This window comes from Oryza brachyantha, chromosome 7 (genome assembly GCF_000231095.2).
Source record: "Oryza brachyantha chromosome 7, ObraRS2, whole genome shotgun sequence".
Taxonomy (NCBI): domain Eukaryota; kingdom Viridiplantae; phylum Streptophyta; class Magnoliopsida; order Poales; family Poaceae; genus Oryza; species Oryza brachyantha.
In genome coordinates this window covers 14,372,305-14,390,606 of record NC_023169.2, presented here as the reverse complement: position 1 = coordinate 14,390,606, position 18,302 = coordinate 14,372,305, and the positions used below count along the sequence as shown (strand labels likewise).

At 41.9% G+C, this 18,302-nt stretch overlaps 2 protein-coding genes across 2 annotated transcripts; one reads left to right on the top strand and one right to left on the bottom strand.

The window, feature by feature from the left end:
- Positions 1 to 234: 234 nt before the first annotated feature.
- Positions 235 to 3,348, bottom strand: LOC107304562 (protein DETOXIFICATION 51-like). The gene is made up of 3 exons (XM_040526326.1): positions 3,225 to 3,348; positions 2,882 to 3,051; positions 235 to 720 (listed from the first exon to the last, which is right to left on the bottom strand). Exons 1-3 carry the CDS (start codon positions 3,346 to 3,348, stop codon positions 235 to 237), a joined length of 780 nt encoding a protein of 259 aa, XP_040382260.1.
- Positions 3,349 to 12,475: 9,127 nt separating this feature from the next.
- Positions 12,476 to 16,010, top strand: LOC102708351 (calcium-dependent protein kinase 20). The gene is made up of 8 exons (XM_006657796.3): positions 12,476 to 13,204; positions 13,584 to 13,707; positions 13,894 to 14,037; positions 14,238 to 14,390; positions 14,675 to 14,790; positions 14,889 to 15,056; positions 15,186 to 15,416; positions 15,578 to 16,010. Exons 1-8 carry the CDS (start codon positions 12,635 to 12,637, stop codon positions 15,728 to 15,730), a joined length of 1,659 nt encoding a protein of 552 aa, XP_006657859.1. The 5' UTR covers positions 12,476 to 12,634; the 3' UTR covers positions 15,731 to 16,010.
- The last annotated feature ends 2,292 nt before the right edge of the window (positions 16,011 to 18,302 follow it).

The window sequence follows — 18,302 nt, the reverse complement described above, 5'->3', positions numbered from 1 at the left end:
GTTCATGTCGAGCCAGGACAGGAGCTACACCAAGATGGCCCTCCGTGGCGTCGTCATCAGCTTCCTCCTCGCCGGGAGGAGAGACCATGTCCTCAACACTCACCTCGTTCTTCTGGCTACTGTCCTCGCGCCCGGATGTGGAGCGTTGCATCCGCGAAGAGGTCGCCACCCTTCCCGCCACGCCGCCCACCGTCATCACCCCCACCATGCGCCGTGCATCCAGGAGCCGTCCCATCAGGAGGACCAGGATCTTGTAGCACCACCACTCGAGGCGTGCGCGTGTTCAGGCAGCTCGGCACGGCCAGCCGGAGGAGCCGTAGCCAGTCGCCCGTCGTTTGCTCCAGTGACCACCTTCCGCAGTCGCTCCGAGGCCAGCACGTAGGTGGCGAGCATGACGGCGACGGCCAGGTCGCTGATCCAGACGACAGCAGCGACGCTCTGGATGCCCTTGGTCCTGGCCATCCACATGGTGAGGGGATCGTGGAGCACCAGCGCGAGGGCAGAGCTGAAGAGCGTGGGGAGCGTGATCTCCTGCGCCCTGAGGTACGACTTGCACGGGCCGAGGAAGGAGGTGACGGCGAGTTCCGAGAGGAGGCAGACGACGTAGCTGCGGGCGTTGGCTGTGATGTCCGGCTCCTGGCCGAAGCGGTGGAGGACGGCGACAGCAACGCAGAGCTCGTGCGCCGTGACGACGGCGACGCCGATAGGGTTGGGTTCGACCTAGACGAGCTTAGAGATATGCAGTACGTGCACTGAAGAGCAAGGGTGAGAAGGAAAAATAAGAAAGAGAAAAGAAAAAAAAAACCTGACAGGTGAGGCCCACTAGATGCCACATCAGCAAAACCAGGTAAAAATTAAGTCAATGCTACCAAGGGACCATTTTTAAACGGTTTATACGAGTTTAGGGGTACATATTTCTGGTTTTAGGATTAAGGGACCCCAAATAGATTTGATGTTAAGTTGAGGGACCTCGAATAGACTTATTCCTTTAGATATAGACATGATAAGAAGGAAACTATGGACTTGACCATGGATTAGAGATGGCAACGGGGACCTGCGACCCGAGACCCGATGGATATTTACTCCATTAGGGTACGGGTATGAACTAAATATATCACCCGTGGGTACGTAATCGGGCAAATTCCTTCACCCGATGGATACGCGGGTATGGAAACGTTCTTATGATCCCCATACCCGTTTACCCATGGGTAATAAATACCACAAGTTTAAATGCACGTCATAGTCCAATATCAAATTAGCCTAGACCATTAACCAAAACCATAGATATTTAAACCATCCATACATTTTTCACCAAATTCAATACCCGCCGAGTATCTTGTCCAAACGAGATCACGTATAATAACATAGAGCTACTATTATATAGGATAATTAGGATCCCATTTGCACAAGATGATATTGGTACCATGTGGTACCAGCTGTTACACGTCGATACCCGATCTTATATCCTATAGGTAACGAGTAATACCCATCGATACTAAACAATATCCATCGATATTGACCGACACCTATCAGTATTGGGTATGTACCAGATCTAATACATGTGGGATACCACGTAAATACTGAACCAACACCTGTCGTTATTGCATACTTGATAATGGAAAGCTGTGGACCATGTTAACACATATTAGAGGGCAACGAGTTTCGAAAGTCGAACCTAGGATCTAGAGGTGCTACTCGAGTACTTATAACAGCTATGCCACAAACCCTTTCGTACTCTACTTGAACTTAAATTAACCAAGTTTCATCTTTTAACACCTTAAAAACAAACCTTAATTCATTTAGTATAATTAGAGCCGATAATGGATTACATATGAACTGATCCATACACATTCCTAACGATTTGTATTGCACAACAGAATCATAGAATAACGTTGTCCCATTAGGCTCACAAGTTGTGACGATGACATGTCACATATTTTCCGTTACAGTGAGAGGATATAACCATAGTTATGTTTTTATACTATTACACGATAGACGCACATGCTCACGCACAACTCATATATACTGTAAAGAGTTAGAAGCAACGGCAAATCTTTGGATTTACTAAAACCCTGTTGAAAACATAGTCCTTTCGGTTTTTATATTCAATGTCTTTGACTTTTGAGTCTATGATTAATAATTGGTCTTATTAAAAATATATATAGTTATTTTTAAATTTGTTTTGATTTATTTTATCACTAAAGGAACTTTAAAGATGAGTTAAATTTTTGTATATTTGCATAAAAGTTCTAAATAAGACAAATATTTAAATATATGTAAAAAAGTCGACGCCATTGAATATTAAAAATCGAACAAAGTATTAGCATATCCCATGTCCGGGGACGGAAATATGTGACGCTTTGGACAATAAAAATGTCCGGCGCATAGAGTCTTAGCTAATTATTTCCAACTGGAGTGAGTACATAATGTTCATCGAGACATCGACAACAAAATTAATCCCTAATAGTTAAAGTTGTAGACTACAAATTCCACATACAACCGGACATCAGTGCTCACTCGACCAGGGCTTTGCTTTGGTGAATTGCTTTGCTTTGCTTCGTCTCATGGACTCATGGTGTGACTGTTAGAGTATGCACTATGCTCCGACGTGGCGTGTGGCTCTAGCCCACCACGTCGGAGCACGCATGACAGATGGCTGTGGATTGTGGCCTTGGGGAGGGGCGCGTCCCCTCTCCAGGAGCCGGTGGCTTTGTCAGAACTTTCTCAGTGAAACCAAAAAAGTAGAAGGGAGAAGAGGAATGCCCTGTGGTCGTCGCCGAGGTTGTGCCGCCGCCGTTTGGGCTCGGATCTACCGACACCAAGCTCGACGACAAGAGCAAGACGTCGGAGGGCGCCGCCGGCGAGCTTCGCCGCGGCTTGCCCCGCTCGAGGGCTCGGGGCCGCCGCCGCTGCCGAGATCCCTCACCGCCGAGCTCCCTGCCCTGCCCGAGAGCGCTGTCGCCGCCGAGATCCGGTGCCCCCCGACCGCCGCGCCGACGAGCTCCGCCCCGTCCCACCCGCCGAGATCCCTCGCCGCCGAGCTCCTAGGATCTATAAGGTTCCGGCATGACCAGCCAGCATCTCGTTGATTCTTGAAGAGCAAATAAATAATTAATTAATTAAAATCACGCTAGCCCTTCCAATATAAAAGGCTCACCCGGCCCTGTCCGCCTGTCACGCCAAGCATGAGAACGGCGACCGATCCAGTTGGAACTGAGCGGTACGTCGAGCTGCTGCTGCAGCTGCAGCAGCCGCCGCCGCCTGCAGGCGTGCTGAAAACAAGTCCATGCCACGGTTGAATTCAATATGGCCGGAGTGGACGGGGACACTGTGGACGCGGTCAGCCATGGATGGTGCCGATTTGGACAGCCACGCGACCACATGACAATATATTTACCACATACGAACACTAGCCAAAATGGCTGCTTTATTAATCAAACAATTAGCGATGTTCGAATTCCTCTGGAAGTTTGTGCAGTTTTTCTCATTGCTTTTTTCTTTCCTAAAGAACAGAAGAAGTCTCAGGTCTAAAGTACCCCCCATCTTGGAGTCTTGACAGCCTGAATCGTCAAACTGTGTGATCCAGAAGCAAGCTAAAGAAAGAGAGTGTACGATCCAGAAACACGCTATTTAGTAAAGGGAAAGGAAAGGGTTGTGTATTGTATTCCTTGTTCAGTCTGACAGTGCTATTGCCGTGTCGCATGTACGCGGTCGTGGTCAGACGCCCGAGTGGAAAGAGCCCCCCGTTGCTAACGCGTAACGCCTAAAACAGGCATGTATACAAGTCGATCCCAACTCCAAAATTTTCCAGCCAGGGACTGCTCTCTAGGGTTCGTAATAGAGTACTCCCACCGATTTTTTAAGGCCATTGACTTTTTTTATCTATGTTTGATCTTCGTCTTATTCAAAAAATTTATATAATTATTGACTATTTTATTATGATTTCGTTTATTACTAAAGTAACTTTAAGCATGATTTATAATTTTGTATATTTGGATAAAATTTTTAAATAAAACAAATGATAAAATATAAATCAAAAAGTCAACGGCATCAAAAAAAAAAAAACCCCGAAAGGAGTATCATTTAGGCACTGCTATTCCGTGTGTTTATCGATAACCGTGATAATTGATTGAACAAAATCGGTGGATTTCAAATAAATTTGGCTAAAATATATATTATAACGATGCTTTTAAACTTGATGGAACTATTGGAAAAAAAATTAAGTATTATGCCTCACAAAAGCACCCATTATAGCAATAACCAACAACTCATTTTGGCAACGTCATATAAGCATTAGCCAAAATTTAAATTTTAAAGCTTAATTTTAGAGTTGATTTTGAGGTTTTTTTACCATAATTTATTTTCCAACATTTGGTTTTAGAACGATAAGAACATGTAAAAGTTTCTCATAAGTTATTTTTAAATTGTTAATATGTCATCTCGCTTATACCAAGGCAATGTTTATTTTCACTTAAAGATTATTTTAATACAAATTATTATATTACTATCAGCTAGAGTTGAATAACATGTGAGTTGTTTATTTCTCTGAATAATTGAAGGTCTGGATGAGAGTGACTGTAATACTAAAATCTGAATGCACTAAATGGTAGCAGCGGATATCTTTTTACCGAGACCATAACAGAACAAAACCGAAATTTAGCTTTTCTTCAGTTTTTGGTTGTATGTGCGGTTTTTATTCCTGTTTTGGTTTGGTATAGAGTTCGGTTTCATCGTGTGAAAACAGATCCTACCCCCCCCCCCCCGCCCCCCTAAAAAAAAAACAATGTTTCGTAGTTGGCCCATCTATGGTAGGGATGGCAATGAGTAAATAACCGTCGAGTAAATAACCGTCGGGTATTGGTACCCCATACTTATATCTAATAGCAAAATTTTATACCATCAAAATATCCATACCCGTCACGGGTGGAAAAATTTCCCCATATCCATATCCGCTTGGGTAAACCTTACCTGTCGGGTCACCCATATACCCGCAACAGTTTAAACCAATCTAAATTGCATATTTTCCATATAGTATATTACACTAGATACTTAAGACGTGAGACTTTTCTCATAAGTGATATAACATGCATTTCAAGAATAATATATTCATGAAAATAATTATTTTATTTAAACACATTAATGAAAGAGGAGAAAAAGGAATAAGTTAAATATTGATGTCAAACGAAGCTAATTCATCGTATGGAATTATGGATGTATATAAATACAATATTTGATCTACTAGTTTATTAAATAAACAATAAAAATCATATGTTGTCAGGCCCGTTTGAAGCTCCAGCTTAGCTCATGCTCTTTAGGAGTTCAAACTGAGCTTGAATTGAGCCTACAACAAGTCAAGCTCAAGCTACTTGCAAGCCTCAAGTTTTTTTGATAGCGCTACATAAGGCCCTGAGGCCTAACACTTAAAAGTATCGGTTTGATACCAACATGTATCAAGACACTCGGTATGATTCCCATAAGTTTCATCATGTATTGATAGGTATCATTTCTAGTAAGAAATGTGTACCAACAGTTTAAACTTTTTTCAAAAACATCCCATCGAATCATTGGATATCTAAATGAAGCATTAAATATATATGAACACTAAAACTAATTATACAGTTATATAGGAAATCGTGAGACGAATCTTTTGAGCCTAATTAAGACGTGATTAGCCATAAGTGCTACAATAACCAACATGTGCTAATGACATATTAATTAGAATCAAAAGATTCGTCTCGCGGTTTCTAAGCGGAATCTAAAATTTATTTTCTAATTAGACTATATTTAATACTCTAAATGTGTATCTAAATATTTGATGTGATGCTTTTGTAAAATTTTTTTACAAACTAAACAAGTCCTTAGACGCGTGCTGTGCCACATCCAAGTATATATATGTGCGGGCACAACCGCACAAGTGCAGGGGCACGAGTATGGGTGCGCGCGCGAGCGTGACCTACTGACCTGTAGTATGTACTCCCTCTGTCCTAAATAAACCAATTTTTCATTTTTCACATATAATTTTTAACTCTTCGTCTTATTCAAATTTTTTTACGATTGATATTTTTATTTTTATTAGATGATAAATCATGAATAGTACTTTGCGTGTGACTAATTTTTTTTCTAATTTTTAAAAAAAATTTAAATAAGACGGACGGTGACACGGGAACCGAAGAATTGATTTTTTTTTTGAAAGAGGGAGTACCTCGCAAAGATTCAAACTCTGGACCAATGCGCAGCCTAGAGCTCACCAAAGTCAGGTGGGGATCGCGTAATTCCGCGGGGGGAAGTCCCGTCCGCGACTACCATGTGTACGTGTGGGCATCGTATGCTCCGTGTCCGTGCATCTCATCATCAGCGACAGCGTGTGAACGACCCTCACCTCACCGTGCGTGGTCTCTTTCGCTTTCTGTTTCTCTTGGCACGCTCTTGGGCTGCGCTTGCTCTACCATCCACCGGAGGATCGATCGGAGCGACGCAACACGGAAACATAAATGCGCGGTTCGTGCAGACAGTGACCCGCGGCCGTGAATCCATGAAAAGCGGATCGATCTCCTTACGAGAAAGAGAAAACCACGACGGAGGCCCTGTTTAGTTCTCCGAAAAATTTCTAATAAAACATCACATCGAATCTTTGAACAATTAAATGAATCATTAAATATAAATCAAAATAAAAACTAATTGCACAGTTATAGGGGAAATCGTGAACGAATTTTTTGAGCATGATTAGTCTATGATTAACCATTAGTGTTATAGTAACCCACGTGTACTAATGATATATTAATTAGGCTTAAAAGATTCGTCTCGCGGTTTTTAGGCGAGCTGTGAAATTCGCTTTTTCATTCATGTCTGAAAATCCCTTCCGACATCCGATCAAACGTTTGACGTGACCCTTTTACCAAAAATTTTAGCAACTAGACAAGGCCGGAAGCACATTTAGCTGTGGTAGCGAGAGAGCACAGGCGGCAGGCCACAAACCTAGCGTGTGGAGCAGGAAAATGGAGGGTGAACGAGTGGCCAATGATGTGTTTGGTTGCTCGCAGCGTCCTAGCCTGGCCTATCTCTCATCCAGAATAAGTGTGGCCTGGCTTTAAAGATACAAATGCAGCCGTTTGGTTTACGTATTGGATAAACCTGGGTATAATCAGAGAAATTTGGTTGCCTATATTGGAAACACAGTATGCAAAAGATTTTATTTGGTTTGTTGTATGGACTTTGGTGTGGTTACATCTTTATTTGATAGGGTAAGATTAGTTCAACAATATTATTATTATTATATAACAATTCATACTAAATCAACATATGCTAAATATAAACAGAGTGAAGTACACCAGCTGTCTCTAAACTTGTATGTATATGTCATCTAGGTCTCTGAACTCTCAAAATATATTTTTGGGTCCCCGAACTTATCTGGGAGTGTCATATAGGTCCAACGAGCTCTAACCCACTCCATCTGCTGACGTGGCATGTCACGGTGGCGACTACATGTTGGTGGTGTCACATGGGTCCCACATGTCAGGTTCTCTCTTCCTTATTCTTTTCTCTCCCTTCTTGTAGGTGACACCGTGGCATGCCATGTCAGATGGAGCGGGTTAAAGCTCGTTGGACCTATATGACACCCCCGGACAAGTTCAGGGACCTAAAAATGCATTTTGAGAGTTCAGTGACCTAGATGACACATGCATACAAGTTTAGAGACCGCTGGTACACTTCACTCGTATAAAAATGTTGTTATCAAATTCAGGCTAACAAAAGAAATCATTTGCAACAAATGAACGCACAGTACCAGAACAAATCAACAGTGTTAAGTTTTCAAATTAGCAGTGTTAATCGTGAATTTTCAAATTAGTAGTATTAGCGTCGTCTCTAGGTAGAAAAAATAGAAAGTAAAAAGGCAACGGCCAGACTTCTCGCACTCTCCAAACTCTCGCGGCGGCTCGGCGCTTACTGCTCCCCTCTGCAGCCGTCGGTGCTCGTCCCTACCAAATCCGGTGGCGGTGGAGAAGCAGGTCCTAGCCCTGACAACGATGACGACGCCGCCCCTCAAGCTCGTCAAGCTTCTAGATCAGTCATCCTCTTCAAGCCCTCCTTCCTCCTGGATGGCCAGACCTTGTGGCCGCTGGATCTGATGACGGTGAACTCAAGGCCACCGGATTTGGTGGAACTGAGCTCCCGACCGCCAGATCCGGTGACCGTGAGACCATGTATGCCCGCTGCTGAGTGCTGCCGTTGAAGAAGTGGGAAAGGGCTCCACCGGCAATGGTGACAAGGGTTCCTCTAGGCGATAGTGATGGCGACAATTGGTCTGAAGGTTTTGAAGCAAGCAAATGGGGAGAGGAGGGTGACGGGATGCGCGACCCCCTCTCCCATCCTGCAGCTGGGCATCCGCGCGCTGCACCCGCTCGTCCCCCGCGACTGCACCGACTCAACCAGGAGGAGGAGAGAAGCTCGATACGAGCGTTTCTATCGAGCCTGGCCGAGGAGTCCGTTTTGCATGCGTGGAGCCAGGTGCCGGAGGCCGTGCGGGCAACCAAACAATCATCGCATGCATTCCACGGGTGCGAGCCATCCTCCGTGCAGAAAACCAAACACGTCCCAAGTGAACGGGTGTTCCAAACTAGGGAAATGGATTCGAAACTATTGGAAACTGAGTTTAAGTGAAAAAATTCTATCTCCACGCAAGGATTTAATCGTATTTTTAAGAAACAGGGAAAAAACATACAGGCTACCATGTTACGGCTCTGATAAGTCGAGTTAGTCGAGTTAGTGATAATAAGTCGTAAAAATATGTACTGAGTAGCTTTAAAAATAATTTATAAATAAAATATTTATATCAGTATTATTGATAACTTAAAATACATGATGAGAAAATAGACTATGCTAAACACACCCCTCTCCTTCAAAAAAATCAATTCTAAGGTGGTGTTTAGATTGAGAAAATTTTTAGAAGAAGTGTCACGTCAAATGTTTGATCGGATGTCGGAAGGGGTTTTTGGACACGAATGAAAATACGAATTTCACGGCTAGCCTGGAAACCGTGAGACGAATCTTTTGAGCATAATTAATCCGTCATTAGCACATATTGGTTACTGTAGCACTTATGGCTAATCATGGACTAATTAGGCTCAAAAGATTCGTCTCAAGATTTCTTCCGTAACTGTGCGATTAGTCTTTGGTTTATCTATATTTAATGTTTTATTTAGGTGTCCAAAAAATTTGTTATTATGTTTTTGGAAAAAAAATTTAGGAACTAAATAAGGCCTAAAGCTTATTTTGGAAGGTCAGAATTTAGGTAGGATTGATAGATTTACAAGCAGATAACGAGAACCACGTATTTGAGCTAACAGTTCTACTTTTCTCGACAAAAACTGAAAGAACAGCGGGGTAAACATAAGAGCCGTTGAGCAAGTGAACGAAGGAACTTAGGAGTTACGCGTCCTTTTCACACTGCAGCAGTCAATTCCATCGTGTGTAACATTGCCCATGAACTTTGGTTGTATTTAGATTGAGAAAATTTTTGGCAGAAGTGTCACGTCAAATGTTTGATCGAATGTCAGAAGGAGTTTTTGGACACGAATGAAAAAACGAATTTCACGGCTAGCCTGGAAACCGCGAGACGAATCTTTTGAGCCTAATTAATCCGTCATTAGCACATGTTGGTTATTGTAGCACTAATGGCTAATCATGAACTAATTAGGCTCAAAGATTCGTCTCAAGATTTCTTACATAACTGTACAATTAGTATTTTGATTCATCTATATTTAATACTTTATTTAGGTGTCCAAAAATTCGATGTGATGTTTTTGGAGAAAAATTTGTGGAACTAAACAAGGCCTTTGTGTTGAACTGGTTTGGATTGACTTTCTGTTGAATCTGCAATTGTTTCAGCAGAAATGGTAGTTGAACCAAGTAAAGGAGGTTTTCTTTCCAGGAAGTTGACATGGATGCATTTGACACGCACCAGCTGATACAAACCCTGACTGATACAATGACGTTGCAAAGCAGAAGGAAATGCATATTCATTCGGGTTATTCAGGACCGACCACCATAATAATGTCAGTAAAACTGTGGCGCTAGACTTATTTTTCTCTAACAAGAGTTGTTGTCAGAACACGAGTAGAGTTACCCTATCTGTAACCTATGCTCGTGCTTATAAGCAAAAATTTTAAAGTTTCAATCTTAAATTTGAGATTGATTTTGAAATTTTTCACTGAAGTTTATTTCCTAGACTTGTCTTTTATATCGCTAAGAATACGTATATAAAATTTTTATTCATAAATTATTTTTCGTTTGCAATATATCATTTGGCTTTTTTCATAAAACACCTAAACAAACGCTCTTAGTTACCATTTACATCTAGCAGGAACTGAAAGAGAGTCCTGGCGTTATAACAAGAGTACAACCAAATTCTTCTTGATTTATCGTTGAAATTACACTATTTAGTACCAAGAGCTACACCAATTAGCATTAACCATCAGCTAAAATTTTTCCACGCTCTGATTAAAACACCCTGCCGTACCCATCAGAGCATCAAGTTGCCCCCTTATGATTAGGCACCAAAGCTGGACAAAATGCTGCTTAATGTCACTTTAATCACCCACCTAACCCTCTCCTTATCTTTTAGTCCTATTCAATCACTTCATGAAAAACTTTGTTCAAGGTCCTTTTCCTCATAAACAGGGCCACACCAGGACCACAAGAAACAAAAATATCAAATGGAAGGGAAATGCCAGAAAGGAAGATCATTACAGGAGATCAAAGAAGAAAACGAGAGAAGCAACGCAATCAACATTAGTCCCTCCGCTCTTAAACAGTTAACTATCGTTTCAAGATGCTTGTAGGTGAAAAAAAAATCTAAATCTCAACTAATTAATGCATGAAAATTATTTTTTAAAAAAATTATGGATAAAGTCGTATTACACCCCTTGATGATCAGGTTTGTTTCTAAGAACTATGAAATCGGACCTTTTACCCCCTCGTCAGCAATAGAAATTAGAAATGGCAAAAATATCGCTCGAAGGACAATACGACTTGATTTGAATGGTAATTTCATGATTAAAAAATACAAACGCGTGTTTTATTAACATTTAACCCTTTTTTTTTGCATTTCTTACTAACAAGGTGATACACGAATAAAAATATACTATTTTGACATCAAAATCATAAAAAAACAGCATTAAAATTGTGTTGTATTGCCCTTACAATGGTGTTTTGTAATGTTTTAATAGCTGTGTATATAAAATGTCTAAGTCCACAGTTGACAAATGTGTTTAGACAAACCCAAGTTAGGAGACATAATAATAAGTACTTATCCATAAGGTTTATTACGCAAAATGTCACTAACGATTGGTCAAAAAATCATCCGATCATATAATTGTAATAATTTTATTAGTTCAAAAAAGACCAATAAAAAATTATTAATGCCCTGAAACAACTTAAAAAGTACCAGAGCAAGTACAACCACAACAAGCCATAGCAGTTTTTCACCCCATCTTTTCATAGTTGCTTACGCTTATATGCTAAAATTTGAATTTTCAATCTTACATTAGAGTTGATTTTAAGGTTCTTCTCTAAAGTTTATTTTTCAGCATCGGTTTTTAGATCACGAAGATTACACATATAAAAGTTTTATCCATAAATTATTTATCGTTTGTAAATATGTCGTTTGATTTTTTCTATGAAAAAAATATTTATAGCACCTTTTAGCACTCCATTCGTTTTAAAAAAAAACTTTATTTTTAGTCCATCTTACATATAACTACACAACGCTACAACGCTAGCAAGACCGAATATCTTTCACTTTTTCATACCCAGTACATTTGCTCCCCGTTTTTTCAAATCTCAATGCATATATTCATTATTTTAACAAACTCCAATAAAAAATAAAATCATTATGGAACAAGCAAGAGTTATTATAGATAAAGTCTTTTTACAAAGTTAGTATCTATCTATTTTTTAAAATCAAACCACCCTAAAACTAATTTTCAAAGTTGCACGGTATTCTCACGACAATCCCGTGGCATGACAAGATGACACCGCCACACTAGGAGAAGCTGGTGAGTATTCTTATAGTCAAAAACATCGGTAATATTATCATGCCACGCTAGACCAGATGGCATATCAAATTAATGCAGCTTTAGAAACAAATTTTGTGACATTTTTATTAAAAAATAAAAATCTTTAAGAAAAATTACAAGGAAGAAAAGGCGAGAAAAGAAACACAAAGGAGGAAAAAGAAAAAAAAACAAGGAGGAAAAAAAACTGAGAGGAGGGGCAAAGTAAGGAAAAGGAGAGGCGAGAGAGGGAGATCTTTGACCAGCACCCGGAGGGGGAGAGAGAGGCTCCTCCTCGCTTCCCTTCTCCTACCTTCCTCCTCCGCGGCCTCGTCGTTGGCTTTACCACTGGCGGATTCCCACACGCCCCACCCCCACCCCCAGCCGCCGCCACGGCTGACCCCGTCTCCACCAAATCCCCCCCGCGCAATTTAACCCCGTCCTCCTCCTCCTCCTCCCACACACCAAACGCCGCACCCCCGCCCACCACCATTTTTCTCGGCCCCTCTCTCTCTCTAAGCCATCGCGCGGATCTTTGATTTGGGGTTCTTGGGGGCGTCGCGGATCTTGGAGTAGCGGGGGAGATGGGGAACTGCTGCGTGACGCCGGAGGGGAGCGGCAGGGGAAGGAGGAAGCAGCAGCAGCAGCAGGAGAAGGAGAAGGAGAGGAAGAAGGAGCCGAAGCAGCAGCAGCAGCAGAAGAAGGGGAAGAAGCCGAACCCGTTCTCGATCGAGTACAACCGGTCGTCGGCGCCGTCGGGGCCCAGGCTGGTGGTGCTGCGGGAGCCGACGGGGCGGGACATCGGCGCGCGGTACGAGCTGGGCGGGGAGCTCGGCCGCGGGGAGTTCGGGGTGACCTACCTCTGCACGGAGCGCGAGACCGGGGACGCCTACGCCTGCAAGTCCATCTCCAAGAAGAAGCTCCGCACCGCCGTCGACATCGAGGACGTGCGCCGGGAGGTGGACATCATGCGCCACCTCCCCAAGCACCCGAACATCGTCACGCTCAGGGACACCTACGAGGACGACAATGCCGTGCACCTCGTCATGGAGCTCTGCGAGGGCGGGGAGCTGTTCGACCGGATCGTCGCCAGGGGACACTATACCGAGCGCGCCGCCGCGCTGGTCACCCGCACCATCGTCGAGGTCGTGCAGGTGAGATTTGGCAGCCTCCGTGATTCTCCATTACTGCTTCTCTTTAGTTTCGAAATGATCCCGTTAGTTTTTTTTTTGTCGCTAAGCTAGTCAGAGAAGTCAAGTTCACTGGGGGAGATTTATGGTTACTACATGACAACAACTGAAAAAGGAGACGTTTTTATCTGCCTTTGTTTCTCCAATAATGTGGGAATCATTTTCTTTTGCTACATGCCAGATGATTCTGTTGTCTATTTGTTTGATTAATTAGACTGTGATCGGTTTTGATATTAGTTATTCATTCATGCCTCTTTGCATTGGTAAGCAGATTGTTGCTAATTCCTTTTCCTTCCAGAGTATGATGAATAACGTGTATTTTTGTTGTCCTGTAAAACATCAGATGTGCCATAAGCATGGAGTGATGCACAGGGACCTCAAGCCAGAGAATTTCTTGTTTGCAAACAAGAAGGAAACTGCAGCTCTGAAGGCAATTGATTTTGGGCTGTCTGTTTTTTTCACCCCAGGTACAGTCTAACAGTCGTCATATCCTTATTTCCTATACCTGAAGCTTGTCATTTTATTTTGTCAGTCAATTGTCGATGTTGTGATGACATGGCAGTGGCTATAGAAGGGCTTACCTTATGCTGCCTGTTCACATTGTATATATGTATATATATCTTTCCGGCATGCTGATTATTGATTATCTGCAGGTGAACGGTTCACTGAGATTGTTGGGAGTCCTTATTACATGGCTCCTGAGGTGCTAAAGAGAAATTATGGCCCAGAGGTTGATGTTTGGAGCGCAGGAGTGATCCTTTACATCCTTCTTTGTGGTGTCCCTCCATTTTGGGCAGGTTAGTTTTGGTAACCATATGTATATAAGCTAAAGTAAATATTGTGTACAGAAGTTGACCTCTTGTGATATTTTTTCTGCATGAAACTGACAATCTTTGCTTTTGCATGTGTCTGTTGTTGAGGACTAGAGGGGTTGGCAATGTTGTACTGTTGAGTGCTATTTCTGATCCTTTTGTTTTGTTTCCATGTTATAATGCAGAAACTGAACAGGGTGTTGCTCAGGCAATTATCCGTTCTGCCATTGACTTCAAGAGAGACCCATGGCCAAGGGTCTCAGACAATGCAAAGGATCTCGTCAAGGGAATGCTCAATCCAGATCCAAGGCGGCGACTGAATGCTCAGCAAGTGCTTGGTAATGATCACTTTCACTCTGGCTGAATATATTGTATTATTTTCCTTCTATTCTGAAGCAATGCAGAAGCTTTTCAACCTTGCTTCCTATTGTTCTTAAACCATACCAAAATTTTTGGAGCTTAAAATGTGGTGATTTTGAGTTAGCTTCCAATCCAGTATGACATTGGCCTTGCATAACATTGAGTTAGGAATGGATGAGGTTTTATGATTTTCTGAAGAGCTCATCCATTTTATTATTTAGCTTGGCTGATTTTGGCTGACAACTGTAACTATTTCTTGCAGATCATCCTTGGTTGCAGAACATTAAGAAGGCTCCAAATGTAAATTTGGGTGAAACTGTTAAGGCCAGACTTCAACAATTCTCTGTGATGAACAAATTCAAGAAGCATGCACTTAGAGTATACTTCTCATTCGGACCTGATCCTCAAACCTCAAATAATGACCTTTCAATGGTGGTCTTGTTTGCTGTGGATTCTTAAATTTTGTTTTACAACAGGTCATAGCTGAGCATCTTTCAGTAGAAGAGGTTGCTGGCATAAAGGATATGTTTGAGAAGATGGATCTCAATAAAGATAATATGATTAATTTTGATGAGCTGAAGCTTGGCCTGCATAAACTTGGGCACCAAATGGCTGATGCAGATGTCCAAATACTAATGGATGCTGTGAGTTACCCTAAACCTCCCTCCAAATTTCGGGGAAAAAAATGGCAAACCGTCTTTTTCCTGAACTACCGTGTTGTGAATGTGACTACTGGGTTTCTTATATTTACTATTTGTGCATGGTTATGCCAGGCGGATGTCGATGGAAATGGATCTTTAGACTACGGGGAGTTTGTTACTCTATCTGTTCACCTGAGAAAGATCGGCAATGATGAGCATCTACACAAGGCATTTGCATACTTTGATCGTAACAAGAGTGGATATATCGAAATTGATGAGCTCCGTGAATCATTGGCTGATGACCTGGGAGCAAATCATGAAGAGGTTATCAATGCCATCATCCGCGATGTAGACACTGATAAGGTTTGTGGTTCTTCATTGCCTAGTTGTAAGAAATTGATAGACTGCTAGTTTTTCTTCTACAAACAGTTTAAACCATTTGGTGGTATGCACAAAATATCAGACTTAATGATTCATAACAGGCATGACACTGAAAGTATTAATAGCATTGTTCTGTACTTCAGGATGGAAAGATAAGCTATGACGAGTTTGCGGCAATGATGAAGGCTGGAACAGACTGGAGGAAAGCCTCAAGACAATATTCAAGAGAACGGTTCACCAGTCTCAGCTTAAAGCTTCAAAAGGATGGATCATTGCAGTTAACAAGTACCCAATAGATAGATAACGCAATAGGCAAGTTGTGAATTCCAGAAGAAAACCTTGTGTAGCTTCCCTGGTTCTTTGTTGACGACTATTTTCTTCCCGTTCTCATTTCTCGAGATTCTACTGCTCTATTTTTCATTTTGGTACCCCGTATGAAGCATTAGGTGATTGTTGAAGGTTTGTTTGTTTGTACTTAGATTATATGATCCATGCCCCACGGGTGGCCATCCCTTTGGCGAAATGTAATGTACAAGAGAAAAGGAAAAGGAAGTAGGTGGTTTTGTGCATTCCTAACCCTGTCCTGTTTTATTACTCCTTTTTCTTAAGAATGCTTGGTTGATACTCAGAAACCAGAAAAGCAGAGATTGGACTTACAACACGCAATGCGTGGTCCAAAATCTGTTCGTTGTTCACGACTTATCTTCCATCTCTGGTGCCTGTAGCTTATTTCTGTTATCTGAAATCTGTACAGCATTACTAAACCTTTTCAGAGACCCTTTTATGTTTTTTTTTCTGTAAATGACTTTGGCATGAAGATTATTTAATGAGCTCTATTCAGGTTATGGTGCTCCCCCTGTGACCATTCAAAAAGCATACTAATTTTCTTTTTAGTGTTGTACAGTACTATTCTGCTTTCCTAAAATCTTTTTTTTAAAAAAACAACACATCAAATTTTTGGACATTTAAATGAAGCATTAAATATACATGAACATTAAAACTAATTACACAGTTACGGGGGAAATCGTTTAACGAATCTTTTGAGCCTAATTAGGACATGATTAGCCATAAGTGCTACAGTAACCAACATGTACTAATGCCGGATTAATTAGACTCAAGATTCGTCTCGCGGTTTCTAGGCGAAATCTGAAATTTGTTTTTTCATTCGTATCTGAAAACCCTTTCCGACATCTAGTCAAATGTTCGATGGGACTACTTTAGCAAAAAATTTTACTAACTAAACAGCCCCTTATGTTTCCTGTGTGATGCCACAGAAAAGATGGAACAGGTGTACTGTAGACAGGCAATTGAATACTACTGTGTTATGTTTGAACACCTAAAGTTTGGACTTTGTGAACTGGTCAAGAATCTATTGCAACAGCACTGGGGCCAGAGCAAAGCAAAGCAGCACTTAAATGTGCCTAAAATTAGTTGGATCTAGGCCGGTACGCGTTGCTTTCTGTTTGGTTGGCACAGGTAACTGCGACCAGCCAGGGGAGTTTCTTCGTCTTGCCGGCACCGGAAGCCGGATTAGGTCAGGGAGCACTGGACAAACCTCTGCTGCAGTTGAAGCTGCCCTTGACTTCCCCTTCTTTCAGCTGAATTCTCTCGTCCTGTTTAACGCCGCACGAGACCTGCATCATAGCATAAAGCTGCAGTGTTTCTTTGTGTCCTAAACTGATTTTTTTAAATTTATGCTAATCACGCAGTTATCATATGGTTATTGGATACCTTAAGCCGGCTCCTATTGAGAAACCACTTGGTAAAGTGGCCAGTTTTTTTTTCTTCAAAAAAAGGCATACTAAAATATAATTTTTTGGCAATTTTTTCTTCTGAATTTCGTCTATTTTCATTAGTTATCGAGCGGTCATTGTATAATCGATGAAACCGCTAGGGAGAGGAATTTGGTTGACCAACTTTTTAAACCCTAGTCCCAGCACAGGCACAGCACCTTCTCTTGCACCCATATGTTCTTTTTCCAATAATGCGAAAAACCAGTGGAATTCACCTCTTCTTGAAAGTTGAAGCAGTATATAGAGTACCGTAGCTACTGTTTTTTTTTATATGCTCCTGCTTCTGCTAATTTGACAGTTTCATTATCTCTGTAAGTCTATATCACGTGATCAGGGGCGGATCCAACATAGGGACGGCGGGGGCTCGAGTCCCCGCTACCCCCGTTTAAGTCATTGGAGTCCCCACGAAGACCCCCCTAACATTTTATGGCAAAAAATTAATAGAAAGAGAAGCTGAAACTCTACCTAAAGTATTCAGACTCCCCTAATCTCGTTGGCTAGATCCGCCACTGCACGTGAGAACCGGCCATCATATTTCAACTGAATGGTTCAGAGAGGCTACTAATCGAGCATGCCCTCTCACCCTCTGCATTTAGAGTTTTAGACCTCTGACGAAGTTGGATCCGTTTTGCCTATTGCCTCGCCGGAAGATGAAGCTGCAATCTCCTCATCAAAGAGGCTGAATTCCAGCAAAAACATTTGTTGGTTTTGGCCATGATTAGCGTTTTAATGACACGCTGGTACCACGTCTGAACGCAAAAGGTGGGCCTAATGACGCTTTCCTCTTAAAAAAAAGGATCTGGAGATGTGTGGTTTCAGTGATTAATAGGCAAGGACAATGCCAGCAACGCATTGCATTGCAGCAGCTTATGATCGGCCAATTCAAAAGCTGCAAGTACTCATGTTTCCTGTTAAGATTTCAGTGATGGCACCTTGCAAGCCAATTAAGTTGCATGAGAGTGGCTTCACTCTCTCTGTTAGCTACGCTACTGATGACACCCTACCTCAAATGGATGTCCCAAATGATCATTACTCCAAAAAAAGGGATTAAAGGCATCGCCTTCGATACACAATT

Coding starts and splice junctions, on each gene's coding strand:
- LOC107304562 (XM_040526326.1), bottom strand. CDS start 3,348: ATGGCTGACCGCGTCCACAGTGTCCCCGTCCACTCCGGCCATATTGAA. Junction 3,052..3,224: donor AGCTGCAGCAGCAGCTCGAC/GTACCGCTCAGT, acceptor GGAACCTTATAG/ATCCTAGGAGCTCGGCGGCG. Junction 721..2,881: donor GCCCCGAGCCCTCGAGCGGG/GCAAGCCGCGGC, acceptor AAGCTCGTCTAG/GTCGAACCCAACCCTATCGG.
- LOC102708351 (XM_006657796.3), top strand. CDS start 12,635: ATGGGGAACTGCTGCGTGACGCCGGAGGGGAGCGGCAGGGGAAGGAGG. Junction 14,391..14,674: donor GAATGCTCAGCAAGTGCTTG/GTAATGATCACT, acceptor TATTTCTTGCAG/ATCATCCTTGGTTGCAGAAC. Junction 15,417..15,577: donor GCGATGTAGACACTGATAAG/GTTTGTGGTTCT, acceptor TCTGTACTTCAG/GATGGAAAGATAAGCTATGA.